This window comes from Falco naumanni, chromosome 1, assembly GCF_017639655.2.
Source record: "Falco naumanni isolate bFalNau1 chromosome 1, bFalNau1.pat, whole genome shotgun sequence".
Taxonomy (NCBI): Eukaryota; Metazoa; Chordata; class Aves; order Falconiformes; family Falconidae; genus Falco; species Falco naumanni.
This window is the reverse complement of record NC_054054.1, coordinates 95,518,106-95,537,081: the sequence shown is the minus strand read 5'-3', so window position 1 is coordinate 95,537,081 and position 18,976 is coordinate 95,518,106. Positions and strand designations below refer to the sequence as shown.

At 42.3% G+C, this 18,976-nt stretch overlaps 1 protein-coding gene across 1 annotated transcript in view; it reads left to right on the top strand.

Annotated features, from left to right (window-relative positions):
* The window catches only part of LOC121095239 (MLX interacting protein), a 49,073-nt gene that overhangs the window by 10,013 nt on the left and 20,084 nt on the right, over positions 1-18,976 (top strand). The window contains 2 exon segments of the mRNA XM_040609781.1: positions 17,351-17,457; positions 17,790-17,875. Of these exon segments, the coding sequence (XP_040465715.1) occupies positions 17,351-17,457; positions 17,790-17,875 (193 nt within the window).

Sequence of the window (18,976 nt, the reverse complement as noted above, 5' to 3'; positions counted from 1 at the left end):
CATATGCGGTGTTTGTGTTTCTCTTCAATTGCAGATTAACAATATTTCCCTATGCATTCTCCCTGTGATTTGGGAATCAAAGGACAGAATTTTCAGGGGACAGTTCAGAGCAGAAACAGAAGACCTGAGACTGTTTTCAGCTGAAGGAGCAAAGGAAGAAAGCTTGGAGATCTACCTCCTTTAGTGCATGCAGAGTTGGTCTTTTGCAGGAGCATGAAAAGCTTCTTCCATCTCAGCTGGGAGACAAAAGGGTGGTCTTGTCTTTGCTGGTGTTAGGTGGGGTTTACTTGTACTAGGGTTGGCTTGTGAATAAGAACAAGGATTGAAGAGTTGAGTCTTAAGGAGGGTGACCGAGGGAGTAAGAAGATCCAGATAGCCTCGCTGTTGTGTAATAGGTTTGCCCTTCTTGTGAAAGAGGATTGCCACTGCTGGTTTTGGAAGTGAGACAGCACCTGCATTGCTTATACTTGGGTCTTGCAAATCTGGGGGGAAGGTGGCAGCTTGCAAGCCTGCTTTGGTCTGAAGCCTCTGTGTGGCATACATGTGGCCCTCTGCACTGCTTGCCTCCTATGCCCTATGTACCCTGCTGTTCTAAAAGTGTCCTGCTTATGTGGCTGCTTCAGAGGCAGCTGTGTCAAGAGCTTGTGTGAACACCAGCACCTTACTGCCGTTAGAATAGCCGTGATAGATACGGGAACTTGGTCCTGGGGCTGTGTCCTGCCAGGCTGGGTGCAAGAGGTGTACGAGACTGTTCTGTCCTGAAGAGTTTGTGTTGTTTCTTGTACTACTGCTTAGAACAGATCTGCAGAAGCGTACATAAACAGGATGAGGCCTCATCTTTTCACTGATCGTTCCAACAGTGAAGCCTGTTTGTCCTCATATGTCAGCAGGAGATTTTCTTAAGTGATATGTCTGTGTAACAAGACCCAAGCAAACATCGTAGAGGCATGAAGGACACTTTTGCTCCTGGAATCTGTCAAGTTCATTGTTTTCAGAACTCCCTAGCCTGGGATGTTTACTTGAAATCCTGGCCTCCATTTCCCTTTGTGGCGTTGTTTACTTTCCCTTCCCTCAAGGTCCCATAGTAATGGGTGCTCTGCCTGCAGCAGTTCAAGGGCACGTCAACTGAAGTGACCTTGGCCAGCATGGCTATGAGACTTCTAGCAGGGCTGCAGCAAATGCGGCAGCTCTTCTCTCCAACAGCCAGACTACTTCACCAGCCCATGTGAGCTAGTTGTCCAAAACATTCTTCTTGTCTGCATTGCCCTGTCTGTGCCAGGGGCTTCATCGCCTTGGCAGCAAAATTCTAGTGTAGGGCAAGGGTTAGACTCAGACCATCAAACCAGGAGTAATGACAGAGCCCAGGCCTGAGTGATGGTGGTGGTATTGTATCTTTGGAGCAGCTGAAATGAAGTGTCATTGGGGTTTCACAATAGACCTAAAAATAACTGAGGCCCACTGCATTTAGTTACTGTCTTGCAACTGTACATTCATGTCAATATACGTGTGAGCCACGACAGGCTGTTCTGCTATATTTGTCTTGCTGCATCTTGCATCCAGATTTTAGGCTGCTGCGAAATCTATTCCCTGTCTTCACTATTGACAGCATTCCCAAAGGGATGGGAACCAAATGGAGCGTGAATTGTGGAAGAGCTTTTCAGTTCTTTGTGATTCTTCTTTGAAGTCTGTGACTGCTCTCCCTTATCTTCTTATTACGCAGATTTTTGCTTTTGGTGCTATGACACTTGGTCTAGCCTGTTAGTAATTGAAAACTGTTACTTTGCAGTATGTCAGAGGCAGAAGTGATCAACAAAGTAAGAAAAGGAAAGGCATGCACTTAAAAAGGACAAAAAAAAGTTTAAAAGGAAATGCCTGGCAGCTGTTACAGACGTGCCAGTGGACGATCTTGTTGCACTAATGGATGTGGATATTACCTGCTGCCACCTTTCCCAGAGCAAAGAATGATTGGTTATTTTCTAGGATGGTTGGTCTTTGCTCATTCTGATGAGTTTCTGAATCCTTGTGTAGAAGCTGTAGCTGTGTGGGTAAGATTATCCATGGCAAGTCAAGCTCTGCTAGTAATACTTACAGTGACAACTGCCTGCATCAGGAGAACTTGGGGTGCTTGAGTGAGGGGCAACACAACAAAGTCCTAGTTCTGAGAAGCTGCGTTGTGGATTCAGGAATGGGCTCTGAAATTTGCTTGTCTGCAGCATGTAAGGGTCTGGATGTTACATGTCGTGCTTCTCACGTTAGCTCATTCTGTGCACTGTCCAAAGAAGGTATGAATGTTTCACTGTATACATTCAAACTCCTGCATATTAGTATCTGCACAGATACTTCAGCTTAGTCCAGCTTTCTGTTTGCTTGGTAAACATCTGTCCCTGACAGGATGGAGGTTGAGAGAACTTGAATAGAAAATATATGGTGGCATGCCAGATGTGGGAAAGCATGAAGCAGTGAAAGGGAATGAACTACTTGCTTTTGCTTTTTATAGCACAGCTTTTGAGGGAGGGATTGTAGCGGGGAGGAACATGCATGTGAGGATATGAAACTTTTAGAAAGGAAGGACTAAGTCAAAGGATTTGGATATTGTTGTGAAATACTTAGATCTGCAACAGAGCCAGAGAAGTTCTTTGCATGTTGGCAGCTTATTTCAAATGAGCCTTGTGTTGGGGTGGGAGAACTGACTTGATCAAAGATGCAGATATCCTCAAGGAGGAAACTGCACTTATTTCAGATAATAAGCAACCATGTTTAACACCTAAAACCTGTTGGAAATAGAAAGCAGAAATTGCAAAATAGCTGAGAGCCTGAAGTAGTCTAATCAAAAGCTGGGGCATCCTGGTTGTTGCAGTAGTCACCCTAGTGACTGTCCTCTAAAAATGTCGTTACCCCTCCCTTTTCAAAGCAGAGGCCTGCCAAATCAATACATGCATTCAACTCACTCAGGTGTGTGTGTGGGAAATAAATGTCTATAAACATAGCAAAAGGAGAAACAATGTAGTTCTTCCAGTTCACTTTTAGGGAATAAGTTTGTGTAACAGTTAATGTCACTTTCCTTTACAGTTGAGCGGGGCTGTAGGGGGCTGGTGGTTGGGAGCTGGAGGAAATGTCATACCAACATGCTCACCCTGGTCTCAGTCTTCCCCAAGCACCTGCTTATGTCCACTGCTGGAGGAGGAGTACTGGGAAAGCTGCACATTTAGCCCAACCTCTATGGGTGTTCTTCCAGTTCTTGATAAAGCAGGCAAGGTCTGGTGCCAAGTACTAGAGTGAGCTAGACATTTTAGTATCAGCTGTGAAAAAATTCCAGGCAGCACTTCCACTGTTTGCTCTACTTTTTTTTTCTTTTTTTTTTTTCTAAATAAGAAATTTGTCTTTTGCTTATAAAAATTACAGCTTTAGAGCATGCTTGTTTTATAGCTTTTGCTTGGTACAGAAATGTGTTTTCTTCAGCACAGCACGGGGCAGTATATATTAGCGGCATTTGATGTTTGGAAGGTGCAGATAAGCCCAGTTCGTGTTGCTGCACAGCTGCTTTCTGTGATTCCAGCCTCGTTCTGTGCTGCTGCTTTCCCTAACCAGCTGTCTGAAGGTACTGGGTATTCCGCTGTATTATGAAAGCAGAGAGCCAGTATGTTTGTGACTTGAATGACTCTGTGATCTGAGTCATATCCCCTATGACAGGGGGGTAATCTGTAATCAAACTGCATGGCAACAAGAGGCATTCCTATGTACTGGTCTGTCTCTCTTGCTGTGTGAAATAGTTAACCCTTCAGAGGAACCCTGTGATTAGATTTTGCTCATTTACTTTATCAAATCAGCAAATGTTATTGAAGAGCACAGCTCAACTTGGAGACTCTGTAAGTAGATGCACAGAAATCTGCAATAAAACCCAATTCATTACTGTTTCTCATAAAGTTTTGGTCTGTGAAGGCTGTTGTTTAGGAGCCCAGCATGGATCCCATCTGTTTTCAGTACCCAGCCATACAAGTAGAGCACTCAGATCTCCAGTAAAAATCTTAGCAGAGCTTAAGGAGCCTAAAATTTTTATTAGCAGTTTTTATTAGCACATTAGTAGGCTTGGGGTCTGACCTCTGCATGTGGTGATTATAGGCTGTGTGGATATAGCAGGCTTTTTAAAATGGGAGGATAGATCATAGGACGTTTAGAGAGATTGCTTCTCTCTGTAGCAGTAAATGTGTAAGAAGTGTTATTTACCTTTCATTTGAGCATTCTAAGGGACCCAACAGAGTGAAGGTTGAGGCTGGGTTATTGTGATTTTGGCACATGGGGAAAACGTGGTTCAAAGAGGAGACCTGTGTGAGGGTCATTTAGGGATGGGGTTTTTTGGTTTGTAGAAAGATTCAGAAAAGTGCTGGTATTGCTATATGCTTTACTCAGGAAGTCACTGCTTGCTTTGGGACGTAAACCATCTCAGTCCATTTGAAAATGTGTTCTTGGAAAGGAAAGGGGATAAATCAGTCCAGTTGTGTCTTTTGACTAGTACACAGGTGAATGGTGTGGGAATTTCTGAACTGTTTTGCTGGTAGGTATTTAAGCATGGTGGCTACTGTGAGCAAAGGAATGAATTTGTAAGGTTATATTGCAATAAAACCAAGGTCTGTCTTTGACACTCACTGCATATAGTGAGGTTAAATATTCCTTTATAAAGATAACTGCTGTGCAACATGCGTCAGTGCACACATGTCAAGCACCACCACGACAAAGTAACAACCTTTGCTTTTCAGGATGACTGGATCGGCTTTCCTGAGGACCAGGGCTGACCTTCTTGCCATCTGTGTGCGGGAACCAGGTATCTCCCATGGCCTGTCCAGTGCTAAATGGGCAGTGAGAGCCATTTGGGAAAAGTGTGGGGAGGATTGTGTGTCACGAGCATTAATATGCTCCCCCCGCCCCATGTCCCAGTTAATTAAGGAAGGATCACTCACACAGCCTTCCCTGCAGCGCTACAGACAAGTTTCCACAGCTCCTGTGTGAGCTGGCGACCCAGAGGTGAAGGTCTCTTTTCCACTCCTCATTCTCTGAAGGCTGAACTTTTTCCTAGGAGGCTGTGGTCTTCGGCCAGTGAATCCCAGGGATTTTCACTGCTGGGCTTTGAGCTTGTGGCTGCTCCTGTAGCAGTGGCAGGAGGAGCTGCCACTTCACACTGTGTTATGTTCTGTGGGATGTTATGAACTGTGGGATGTTCCCCAACTGAAGGGCTGGTGTTGGTGAAGGCATCATCAACGCATTTTTTTGCCCTTCTGTCCAACAAAGCTCTAAATAGAGGCTTTTCCTCTGACATGTGCATGGCCTTCTAGAAGTGTTTCTATTTCTTTATTTATTTTGAGCTACTCCCCCCCCCCCCCCCCCCCCCCCCCCCCGCCCCCCTCGTTCCAGTCTGGTTTATGTTAACTCTGGAAGTGGTTTTCTCCCTGTGTTATCTATCTTCGATTTTTTTTTTTTTTTTTTTTTTTTTTTTAAATCTTTCACCAGCCTTAGTTGTAACACAGCGGTGCCTTTATTATACTCCTGTCTTTGGTGTAGTTTCTGGTTCGGCTTTTATGTAAACTTGGAATAAACTGTATGTGCAGTTGCAGTCTTGAGTCTTTAATAACTGCATTTGGTAATAAGTCTGGTGTTTTTCACGCTGCAGGGAGCTGGTTGCAGACAGCTGGTATGAAGGCTTTGTGTCACAGGGGGGAGAAGTGTGGGAGCCTCTCTTCTTTTGAAAACACTTCAGTTGCTTTCAGAGTAAGATCCTTGAAGTCTTGCAGTGTATTTATAGGCTTGTAATGTGGTGTAGAGAATGTTACGCTATCCTCTGTGGCAAAAGTGGGGGTTTCAGGTTTCTCAGCCTGTTGCGCATGGTAAACAGCTCTGGGTTCCTGTTGGTATGTATGCTGCTCAGAGAGCTGCGCTGATCGGCCATGCTGATACGGTTTGTTTAGGTTTTTCAGAAGCTCTGTGTGTAAAAAGTCTTTGAACCATAATTTAGGTGCTTAAAACAAAGTCCCAACTCATCACGTCTTGCTCAGTTTATTAATCTAGGCTAAGGCCTTAACATTCAAAAGGATCCTGATGTGTTCGTAGCTCGCTGTACAAGAGGCCCTTGTCAACAGTTGTCCTTTTAAATGAGAAGGAAGGTGCACTGGGCAGCCATACCAGTTCCCGATCATCTGTATCGGAAAACAGCTTTTGGATGAATATTCTGATTCTGAGAAGGCTGATAGAAAGCCAGCAGCAGAGATCGAGTTTTAGGAAGACGTGGAAAATTTCAAGAGACTGTGAAATAAGCAAGTAGGAGCACTTCCCTTCATATTGAAGCTGCTCTTAAAATGACGCTTTTTACTTCTCACCATGCATGACAGCACACAGGAAACACTTCAAAAACTACAAACCCCAAATGTATTGATCTGATGTGAACTACTTTGTTGATACATTTATTAATACGACGTGTTGCTCAGCATCATAACAGTTGATAGCAGTAGGAAAGTTCCTCTTCCTCCTTAGCAGAGGTTTCATAAGAAAAGATCGCAGTAGAACTTAACACTACTTGCAACATCATATATGTGTGTGTATATATATGTTTCCTTTGCCTCACCAAAATGTTCTGACCTTTGAGCAGCAGGGAGGCAAGATGAGGAGGAGGAAGTACTGGAGAGGAGAAGGGGTGCACTGAAGTGTGGTGGCTGTTTTCTGAAAGGGAAGTGTGCAGCGGGGAGGGAGCTGAACAGAAAGCTGTTGGTAAAGATGATGCAGTGAAGAAAATCTTGTAACTCACAGCTCTCACTGCTGCTGATCATGGTGTTAGTTACTGGTGCACCATTGCGAATTACAAAGTTACAACGTATATTAAAGCTAATGTTTGTCTTCAGTTCCTTTCAGGCAAAGAATAGAGCATGCGTTCCCTAAATGAAATTTCTCAAGCTGGTTGTGTTAAAAATATTTTTGACAACTTTGTGGATGATGCTGGAGACTCATCTTCAGTCTGTCTGACCCAGGGCACGACACTGACTTGGCTACATGAACCTTGCAGTCCTGGCACCAGAGCGAAGGGGAACTGGAGAGGGGGTTGGATTTGGAATTTTGCATCTCTGGTAGCTTGACTTCAATTCTTGAGCTGCAGCTTGCTGGAGGAGAACAGCTGTCTGGCATTCTGTGAGCAGGTTTCATGCTTACTGCTTTGAACACAGAGATAACATGATCGTTTTGTTACAAGGGTGAGTCCTTTAAAACAAGAGGCATTAAGCTACGCTGCAGAAAACATTAAAAAGAATTGACTTCCTACCCTCTTACCCAGCACTTTCTGTAGGCAGCACTGGTAACATCTCCTGTACTTAAAGTGGCCCACAAATCCCCACTGCGTAACTGTATTTTTGATAGTTTTAACTGTTTGATCTGAACTTTCCCATGTCTGAACCTATGCTTTTTTTGATGAGAAGCTGTTCATAAGCAGTTAAAAGTGATTTGGTCTGTTCCACTAACAAAGCTGGAAAAAAATATATTGCCTAAGTTTAGAAATAAATAATCAATGTTCCAATCATTTTTAAAGGTTATATTACCCTAAGGATCAGAGCAGGGCCTTGAAATTCAGTGAGGTGGTGGCCCATGTTCAAGTGGAGTGTGCTGTCCTGTAAAACTGTTTTTAAACTTGGTGAGATTATAATTTTCTAGGAAACTGGAGGTAGCAAGTAGTCAAAGCAGTGACTATAGAGGTGGTCAGAGCATCGGCCGGAGGTCCATCTGGCATGGTGGGAGATCAGGAAGGGGAACTGGATGCAGTTTTGCAGGCAAAGGCAGGCATGTCATCATCTCACACAGGCCAGATCAGAGAATTGAGTAATGAAATGTTAGTGCGTCTATGCCTCTGTTTCCTACCCGCAAAATGAGGGTGAAAGCACTGCAGAAAACTTGTGAGGAATTTGTTAAGATTAAGTGATCATCTGTAAATCAAGGTGTGAGCACCGAAAAGCTAAAAGCATGAGAGGCCGTCAATGAAAGTGCCAAATATTCAGGATGCGCTGCATGCCATTTACTCTGCATGGAGGCTTAGGATATGGACAGATTGCTTGATCCTCTAATAAAGGCTTTTCATAATAAAAAATGTGCAAACATACCTACATATAAATTCAGGTGCTTCCTGCCTTTTGTAGTGATAATGTATACTACCATATTTTTCCTTTTATGTAGGATTTAATTCAGAATTAAACATGCATTGTTGTTCACTTCAGCTGAGATTTGAACTCCCCTGTATAGAGTCTGTGCTAAATTTATACAGTGTAGGTTCAAGCCCATGCTTAAATCACTAGTTCTTACCTTAGAGGAACCACCCCTCCTTTTTTTTTGGTTTTTTTGGTTAATGGGTTGCTTAGAAATTGTGATAATTTTCACTTTGTATGCTTTCCACGTCTACACCTAATCTTCCAGGAAAACTACAGATTGTGTCTTTTAATATTCTATACCAGAATAGAAACTTTGACTTGCAGTGTTTATTTAAACAAAAATCAGAACAATTCCCTGTGGAGTTTATTTTTTATATAGCAAGCCTCTATTACTGCAGAAGTTTGTAGCTCTCTTAATTGTAAGATTTTTAACAACTGACAGTGTTTGCAATGATGCTTTCTTCTAATGGAAGGTTTGAGGAGACCTGACATTTTTGCCCACAGTGATATCTGACCCACAGCTGTGTTCCTAGCAGACCTCAGAAGTAGTTTAGAAAATACGAATTATTTAATGTTTATTTGTAAACAGACAACGCTTTTACCATGGAGATAAAAATAGATTCTATGTTGTCTTGAATTCTGTAGCCAAGTGGGAGAAAAGTTAAGACTGCTTTCTTCTTTTTCATTGACCAAACATGAGCTGAGAAACAGCGATGCCAAATAAAATGATAATGCAGGTGCAGGTCAGCTCAGTTTTTACGGTGTTCCCTTGATACTATTTTCATACTGAGCATGCTAAAATACTTAATAAATTATTCTGTCATGCTGGTAAATTCACCAAAAGCTGGGGAATGTGTAAATTGAAATATGTAAATCTAATCCTTGCTAAAACTGACTCTTGCTGCATTTCTAGCATGGGGCGTGTGACTGGGATATGATCGGCTGGTGGTCTGTCCTTGCTTTGCCACTGACATGCTTTGTGGCCATGGGGGCTGCTTTCCGTCCTGGTATTTCGGACTTGGGCAAGTGAAAGTGGTGGTATCTTGCCTCTGGTCCTGGATCTCACAGCATTGTGGAAGTCCTGTATGTCAGTGTCTTCATTATGGTATATCTGGTAGTTCTTTGAAGAAGCTCTTGATTTTTGGCAGTTGAAGTATATGGCATTTTATGAAGTTCTAATGTTTGTAAAATTACAAAGTGTGTGACCTTTGTAGATGGGCAAACACAAGGACAGCAGGCGTCAAGGAGAGGTTTTGCCTGAGATTTAGTGGTAGACGGTGATGGTGAGGCCCATTTCTCAGCCTTTGACCAAAATATTGGTGGCATTACTTAGGAAGCTTTTTCTGGTTTCTTGTTGTTTCAGTTCTGTAGTAAAGTGAGTCAAGAAAAATGTCTGAAAAGCAGGAACATTTCTGGAAATATCCTTCGATTTCTGTGTGGAAATCGGAAACTGTCTAAATATTCTGAGTCTTTAAATGGATACCGGCTGAAGGACACTGTAGCCTCCAAGTCTCCTTGGTATTTTTACTGTTATGTTCCCCTTTGCTCTGTGCTGTTTCAGGGCTTTTTACCCTTTTGTAACTTACATGAAACCTTGCTTCTCTTGAAAGCATTTCTCCAGTGGTCCTTCCCAGCTGTTGCAAGCTTTCTTCTTCATGGAGTAGACCTTGGCCATGCTAAAACTACAGCGTGAAACTCCTTTCCTTGATTGATTTAATGGTGGTATGAAAATCTGTCAGTGTAGGTGTGATAATGCTTTCAAAACACGAGTTTTTCAGCTCTTGCTTTTCTCTGGGGAGGCTGTGGTACCTTGCCTTGGCAAAGCACAGGTCTGCTGGTATAAGCCACGGTAGTGCTCAGCATGCCACAACGCTTACTGCGTCCTTTCACGTGTTGCTAGTGTAGACACGGTCCTTGTCAGAGCAAGAGCTCCACACGCTGCGAACGTTCCGTTATGCAAATGAAGTTAAACTTCCAAATTTTGCTTAAAATAATGTTCAGTCTGTAAAATAAATAAATGAAGGTTTATAGTGCATTCGTTGGCAGGAATGTTTGCCTCTGGTGTACCTACTTTCTTTTACTTTCCAGTAGACCTATACCTCAGCCTTCCCGGCTGAAATCAACCTAGATTCTTTGGGCATGTGTTGTGATTCCAGTTTGCCAGTGGATAACTTTGATTTTTGGGGTTTTTTTTATTTTTCTAACACTTCTTAATATGATAGAGGAAAAAAATGTTTGTCCAAATGGACCAAAATTAGTATCGCTGTCCTCAAGATTGAAGTATTATTTTTAAAAGGAGATGAATCAAACAGTGGGGAGGGTTTGGTACTTAACTCCAGCACAAAGTTATTTATTGTGCTTAACTCCCCCTGTCATTTGCGGAGTATGGGCAATATAACATCCCTTCACAAACCTGGAGTCTGCTGCCGTGGGAGGATTTCAGGTAAGGAGGATGAACTAGCTAACCAAGAAAATGAGCTGCCCTAATGCTTGCTTTTAGAATAAGCACTGCCTGGGATTAGTATCCTAGGGCTGCAGCTGGGATTAATTTTGTAGGTATGAATAGTAAGATGCTAAAGTGTGGCCTCCTCGCAAGTCCTACGTGCACTCACTCAGTGTAGAAATGTTTGTTTCACTTGCCTGCCTCTTTGCTCCAGCACACAATGCATATAATCTGATTCTCTGAATGAACCTTTGTTTGGGGAAATACTGTTAGTTTTGGCTCTTGAAGAGCTGAGCTGACAGGCCCAACTCCCTAACAAAACAGATTGGAGATTAGAAAACAAACTAAAACCATGCCTTCAAAAAAAAAAAATATGCTGGGGAGAAGCCAAAAAGTTCCTTTTCTGTGTTGCTGAAAAAGCTGATCTATTTAGCTACTGTAATATCAAATGAGATTTTTTTTCCTATTGCTTAAATTAAGAGCCTTATTACCATCACCTGAAATAAAAGGAAAATTCTTAGTCCTCCTCAAAAAATGGTGTGATCATGTACAGGAAGGGATCTGGGAAGGCACAGAGGAGTTAGATTTTGAGGCAGGAGTTAACAAGGCAAAAAAGAGGTCTTATAGCGCCTGTAAGTAATACCATAAAGGGTAATGTGAATCTGTTAACTAAAAAGGAAAACGGAATTCATTTCTTTAGGTTGTTCCTGTAAACTGAATTTACAAAATGCACATTTGAAAACAAAATAATTTGCTTACAACTATAGTACACAAGATGCCTATGGTCTATATGAGAAGTGATTCCTGCAGATCTGCAGTAGCTGCTGTTCCAGGTATCTTTGCTGTGTTTGCTGGAAATATATATTTGGGCACCAGGGTCAGGCCTGTGGAATCTGAGCTGCAGCGCTCAGAGGTTTGTTTAAATTCCATGTACGATAGATCTAGGCGAGGTGCTATCTGAGTGCAACAGGAAAAAATAACTTCTCTTGAGACAGAGAGCCAACTCTAGCCAGAAATGTGCCTTGTCCCTACATGTCAAAACAAGTGAAAGATGAGAGGGTGGAAACGAGGGTTTTATGTGCAGAGTACGGTGGTATGTCAAAAAATCTGTGTCCAGCTTCTAGTGCTATCACCCATACACTTTGTAGCTGTAATTAAGTCTCATTGTTTCCTTATTTTTAAGCAAGAGATCATGCATTTCTTCCCTCGTAGGGCATTTTAAAGAACTCTTATTTTGTGCAGTGTTAAGTTCACTGCAATTGCAAGACAGCTTGCCAGCTGAAATTCCTCGCTTGGGCAACATTTACATGTCATGGTGTGGAGAATTAATTTTTATCTGAATGGGGGAAGGGGATTTTTCAGGTTGGTATTTACAGCAGAGTCTTCCCTATTGTCTTCTACTAGAAAAGGATTTGAAACAGAATCCTATGGTACTGTTTTGGCAGTTTCTGAGGTAGATAAAAAAATGGGGAACTGCAAGTTGAATCAGAAACAACTTAATAAAACATTAGAGCTGTATAAAACCCCCTAAGTTCTACTGTACTATGCTAGATAGTTTCTATTTAATCAATGTATTCAAATTCAACGTATTAAGTAGAGGTCATGTAAGCTGACCAGCCCAGGCTTCTGAGATTGTCTTGGGGGGAATTTATCTTAATATTTAAAACTCTCCTTCCTTGCCACTTCAGTGCTCTTCGTAAAAGTCGGTATTTCTTAAAATGCAAGCATTTCTTAATGCTAATTAGTAATGAAAAAAACCCCAGACTTCTGGGTTTGCACACAGATAAATGTCCACTTCTGTCTAAATGCAGAGGGTGGTTCTGTCACGTGGTTTTATGCTGACCGAAGGCCATCTTAAAATCTTCTGATTTAAGGGAGGAGAACAAGGGATTCTTCTGTTGTGAGTCATCTTATATCAGAGCTCATGCTTCTACTGATATCGGCAGGAATTTTTCCATTGAGTTTATTGATGGAATGGTTTTTTGGCGTTAAGGAGAGCTACTGGTTTAAATTTTGAGTCATCCTAGAAGCTGTGAATGCTGTCTCGCTTGTCCCATACCTGGTCACCCATTTGCCTTGTCCCTACTGAGTCAAAAACATCACTATAATATCCTGTAAGATCATTCATTAACTGCTTTTCTAGATAATGTTTGTTATGAACACTTAAATGCTGTTCATTGCTAATCACCAGTGGAAGGAAACCCTTTAACTTACAATCATTACAAAAAAAAGAAATCTATGGGGATGAGAATGGAAGAACCCTCCATAGATAATGTTTGCCTGTGTGTGTGCCTGAAATGCTTTATTTTGGGTGTTATTAACATAGAAGAAAAGATGAGATTCTCGGAGGCAAAACTTTACATAAAAATGGACATTGCCAATGTAAAATCTGTTCTGTACTGTGTTAGAATACATGCTTTTCCCTAATTGCATTTCAGCTGATTGAAGACAAATTTTAAAATCAAACGTATTTAAGGGGATCGGGTCATGTTCTCACAATGGACATCTGTTTCTTGTACTTTGCTGCAAATCTATTGATGTTTGAAGCTTTGTAATTGTTGTTAAAATACAGCTGCTTTCATTGGAATTTTAGAAGTTGAGAGTTGTGTTACTCTGACAGATCAGTTCTGCGTTATCTGTCTCGCCTGCTTGGATCTCAGTTGTCTGAGGTAGCTCCTGAGCTGGGGAAAAATCTGTAAAAAAACCTCTGGGAATGGACTCCAGCCTCTCTTGGCATATCCAGGGCTCCTGGATGAAAGCTGCAGTGTATGGAAGTAGCAGCCTCCGTTCTCTGAAAACACTGTGACTCTTCCAAAGCACGTGAGGGCCCCTGCATCCGAGGGGAATTCCAGTTCTGTTGGCTGTTCAGCTGAAGCTTTTTTAGTTGGTTTGCTGTGATTGAATCACTTGAAGACATTTGGTCTCAGGAGGTGGAGATTTCTACATGGGAGACTGAACTGAGCTGCTGGAATGTGTTGCACATTATCCACCAGATGGTTTTCAGCCAGTTTGATTTGATCTGTGTTTGATAACTATGAAGATATGACAGTCACATATTCCTCCAGCATCGCCTGTGTGAGCAGGCACATCCCGGGTAGCACAGGCTCTGCTTCTGGTGGCAGTGACTGCTGCAGAATGCGACCGAGAGCCTAATTCCCTCCGTGCTCCTCTCCCCGGGCACTGTCTTTGCAGCACCAACATGCTCTAGCTCATGCCATGGCTGGTGTGGATGCAGCTGTCCCAGCTCATACCATGCAGTATTTGGTCCAAGCCACCCCTGGGATGCTGTCCTCCTCCCCTCTTTGGAGCCAGCCCTCCTGCAGGGTTGCAGCAGCCATGTAGAAAGAGCCGGGACCATGTGTGCACTGACGTTTTGTGCTCGCAGGTACATTGTGACCGTCTAGCTGGTCGGCAAATTGCTCTGCATTTCTTGTAGGAGTCGGTGCGGTCTTCAGAGACAGGGAGCTGACAGGAGCAGCAGCCAGTGGGTGTCTCCATTTAGGTTTTTTTTGTTGTTGTTTTGCAGCTTTAAAATTTGAAGATGGGTTTCAGTCAGGCAGCTGCTCTCAGTCACAGTGTTATTCAAAGTAATTGGCTTTCCATTGACTTTGGGATTTGGAATAGCATCTAAATATTGTTGTCAGCTTCATGCTGATTCCTCTCTACTGAGGTTAAAGTCATTTCACTTACAACCTCAAGCTGGACTTGTGCTTTGCTCCCATGGGAGCTAAAAATAATAATTATTTTAAGACTAGGTTCTTAATCACTTCCTTCTTTTGATGCACTACTTTTGTTTAGCATTTTGTAAGAATGTAATAGAAAATGTGTTAAGCATTTGTGTTTTAATTCCACAGCAAACCAACTAAAAAAGCAAGGAGTGTACAAGAATTAATTACAGTTCCTTTCAGGTTGTTTTTTTTTTTTGTAGAAAAGCATTTGTTCTTGTTATTCTAAGTGAAGGTTATTAGAGTTTTGTTGCTTTGGCAAACCATCCAGTCACACAGAGCTGTGAAGAGATGAACATTAAGTTGACAGATTTCTTAGTCAAAGGCATGTGGGCATTTTGTCAGTGTTGGTGATGCATCAGCATGTTAATCTCCTGTCTCCAAACTGTTAATGTACACATGAAAAACAGAAGAGGTTGTGTTTTAATCTGGGCTTAGAAGGAATGGTAAATCAAGGTACACAATGATTTTGAGGCAGAGCTGGCTGTGTGGTGATGAACACTGTGAAGATGATGAGATGGTTTGCAGAGACGGGGAAAATATTAAACAGATGGAGATCCACTGTCTGCCCTGACCAACAGCAGCTGGATAGCAGTGAGATAAAATACTTAATTTGGAGATCTCTCCGTAAACTGCAAGTCTTGAAACTTAGAAGTGGGGTTTGGGAGATGTATTTCAGTGGCATGTGGATGCAGTAGTATGGAAAAAAATATTAAAAAAATCCAGAAAGGCTTTTCTAGACTTCAATGAGTGTACAGAGTGTGGTTGTACTGAGTGTCTTAGAGCTCAGCTACGGAGAATTACACAAGTACATTAATACTTTTTTTTCCCTATTCCTTGCTAATAGTTCACATGGTTTACTGTTACTTCCAGTCAGTGGAGTCGGTTGCTGCAGCAAGTCTACTTGCCTTAGAGGGAGCCCATGTTATATTTTGTGTACCAGCTTTTGTTTATTCTTTATTTCTTCTCAGGCACCGGAATTCCAAAGGCTGCAGCGGAGCCTTCTAGCATAGCCTAGTGTACACCCTGCAGGGGCAGCTGGGCCAGCACAGGACTCAGAGGCTTGTTGCTTGGCTTCTGTGCATTGTCCTCTTGGTAAAGTAGCTACCTGATCTCTACACCCACTTCCCCATGCGTACAAAAGCAGAACAGTTTTATTTTTAAGAGGATGAGGAGAAAAAAAAAAAGTATATTTTTACTGTTGGCCACCGCTCATTTGATGGTGATTTACCCTATTGCTACAAATGGCATTATACGTAGTAGTAGAATTGAAAGGGCAGAGATGGCTTTTCTTTACACGTCACTTGGCTGAGGTTTGGCATTTGCTCATCTGTCACTGTCACGGTTGTGGGAGTACCTGAGCGGTACCAGCAGTTGTGGTGCTAACAAGGGAGAAAAGTAACGATGAGCCAAATAATTGAAGAAATTGGTAGTTTAATATCCTACTATTGGTAGCTCTGGCATTCTGGCTTCTGTTGTGTAGGCTGTGAGGACTTTTTACTTGTTTATAGTATTACAAGTTTTCTTTAAGAAAGCTGCTATCAGGAGGTTTCCCAGACCAGGTGGGAAACTGGGAATCAGCAGTTGTCCAGCTTCAGGCCTCCCTCTTCGTGGCCTTGGGCAAGCCAAGGGAAGTGCCTGTTGCTTCTGTAGGATGTACTTCCTATTCTCACAGTGATTTTTAGAGCTTAAGTGTAAAACAGGGTCTTTAGAGGAAGAATAATTTGGTTCTTTGAGTTAATTTGTGCTGCATGTGTGATAGCAAATATACGGTGCCCTAGCACAGGCCAGTTCTAGTCCATCTTTCCAGTGCCGCTGCAGTTCATGGTACAGGTCACTCCCGACTGATCCAGTGCTTGGTGACCTTTTCTGAGAGGGCACCGTTGTTGGAGGTGACATTGCTCCTGTTGCTCATTTGTGTGCTCTTCCCTACAGAAAACCTTCACTTTTTGACCTGATGCTTGTAATGTTTCAAGATGAACCTGTTGCCTTTGCATGTGTTACTGTATCAATTGCAGTTGGTGTTGCTGGTCTGCTTCTGGTGTAGCAAGGATGGACAAACAGCATAAGGACACACAAACTTAGGAAGATGTATGGCTAAAACCACAAAAAATGAGAGAGAGAACCTGGGATAGGCACAACAATTATACTTTAACCTGTGGCTTGACATTTACTACATTATGAATATCTCCTACTTCCCCTGCTCTGTCAGTAGTATGGATTCATGATTCATAAAGGTGTGTTTTAAGGGCTGAGTAGTTTGTGTTTATATAGTGCTTACCGGAGTCCCCATTACTTCTTCCTTTTTCCTTTTGTCCCCTTCCTACCTCCCAAGATTGTTCATACATAAGCCATTTGTCTTTCCAGCCTTCCCTTTCCTTGGAGAAAAATTACTATTTCTAGCCTGTTGGTGATTCTTTGTGCCCAGCTGTGTTTACCAGCATTGTAGAATTGGTGGGTAACTTTTTGTCTTGGGCCAGAACTGGCAATTCATTCTTCTTTTCCAGTGTTACCAGCCTAGAAAATCAAATGGAACTGTAGAAACAAACTTGTTGACTTTATCCAGTTCCTCAGCAAAATTTAAGCCAAAACTATATGTGGCCAAATATGCAAAAATCTTTCGGCCAGGTTTTGGGCTTAATTTTGAGCAATTTTGTTCTCAGTTGATGGAAGCTCATCAGCTGGCATTTGAGAAGGTGGGATACTGGCAAGGAGGAAAGTGTGGGTGAAATGAGTTTCAGTCCTGCTGAAGATATTTGTGAGCTCAGTTGTGACAGTTGTTAGCAGGCAGACGAGAACTTGAGTCTTGAAAACTAGACTTGTCTCTGACACCTAGGTCAGTATGCTGTGGACAGCATGTAGCAAAAGTTGTCACTGGCCAAGCATAGCTCATTGCACTTTTTTTTTTTAAACTTCTTAGCAGTTTGGCAGTTTTAGGGGGGTGCTTGTCTTGGAAGGAGTGGGAAGAGAAAAACTGAAAGCAGAATGATTTGTTATCTGTTTTGTTTCAGTGGAAAGCTGGTTTCACCAAAATGGAAAAATTTTAAAGGCTTGAAACTTCAGTGGAGAGATAAAATCCGTCTCAATAACGCCATCTGGAGGGCATGGTACATGCAGTGTAAGTATTGTGCTTGGTTACGTCACTTGCTATAAAATATTTTCTGAGAGGCATACATTTAAGAAGCAAGAGAATTGAAATTACTGTCTAATGAAAAGCTCAAAAAAATCTGCTTAAGGGCCAGATGTCTCAGAGGCTGGCATGGCAGTGCCCTTGGGTCACTGCTTGCTTAAGAGGCTGTGCTGAGTGGTCCAAGCACAGCCTGAGATCTCCCCATTTCCTGCTGGTTATCTGGAGGGAGCCCTAGCTAGATATTTTTTTTTTTGCCACTTGCCACTGAAGTGACAGAGCACTCCGTGGAGCCTGCACACGGTGTTTTGTTCTTGTTTCAGACCTGGAGAAGCGCAAGAATCCAGTGTGCCACTTTGTGACTCCGCTGGATGGCTCTGTTGATGTCGATGAACATCGTCGGCCAGAGGTGTGTAAAACCTGAGGAACAGACTAATGAGCTCTAGAGTTTATAACAAGACTTTCTAGTCCGCTAGATGCGAGAGCAGCATAGCAAGTCTTTGCTCTGTTGTCTTTATTAAGAAGGAACCATTAACATAAAGCAGGCTGAACCCATTTTTGTAAGTTTATCACATGGAGATGATCAAGGTGCAACTGGAAGGACATTTGTTATCTATGTAATTTATGCCTACGTTCTAGTTTAGTGAAACCTAAGTCATAGAAGTGCAATTTGAATGGTTAAGATTTTGACAGCCACTGCTGCCTTCTGGCTGGAGATTGCTGAAGTCAGTGGGAAAACAGTGTGACGACTGTTTTCAGGATTGCATCCAAGTGACCTTGTGAGAATTCTCTGTATTTTATTTAATTGATGAGATGTGGTTTCATGACAACAAGCAATTTCTTTTTGTCTGTCAAGGTAACTTCACCAAAAAAAGTGAATATGGCTTTGGGCACTTTAATTTTTGTGCTCTTTTAAACATAAATGAAATTTATTTTTATGTTTAAACATAAATGAAAACTAATGTCAGCCCACTGGCTCCTTGCAGAAAACCAGTGAGGCCCTTGATGTAGCAATATGTGACACTCCGTACTGCATAACTCTAAAATAATTTATAACTCAGAGGAGTTCCAGATGAGTTTGTGGAACTGTCTCAGGGTTTTGAAAGAACAGTGTTGATGTTTGTGTTGAAAGATGACCCTCGAACACAAGAAAGTTGTGTTATGGCTCTCATGAGTCTGCTGTCCCCAACTTACACACTGCTATCCATGATACATAAGACCCACGTTGTTCTGATCCTTTTGTTGCTATTAGTATGTGGCCTGCAAGGGCACGCTTCTCCCTCAGCTGGACATCAGATTTCTGTTGATTTGTGTCATTCTTAACAGCGTGTGTGTGTGCATGTTCATGTAACCTTGTGAAATTCTCTTTGCCCGTCTTCTGCAGAAGAGGCAATTGCATGCTTTATACATTATATTCAGTGAATTAATTTTAAGGGCTTCCCACCCACTCCACACACACACCCCCCACACCCCGTTTTTTTACCTATTGGTTATGGTTGAGCTGATGTGT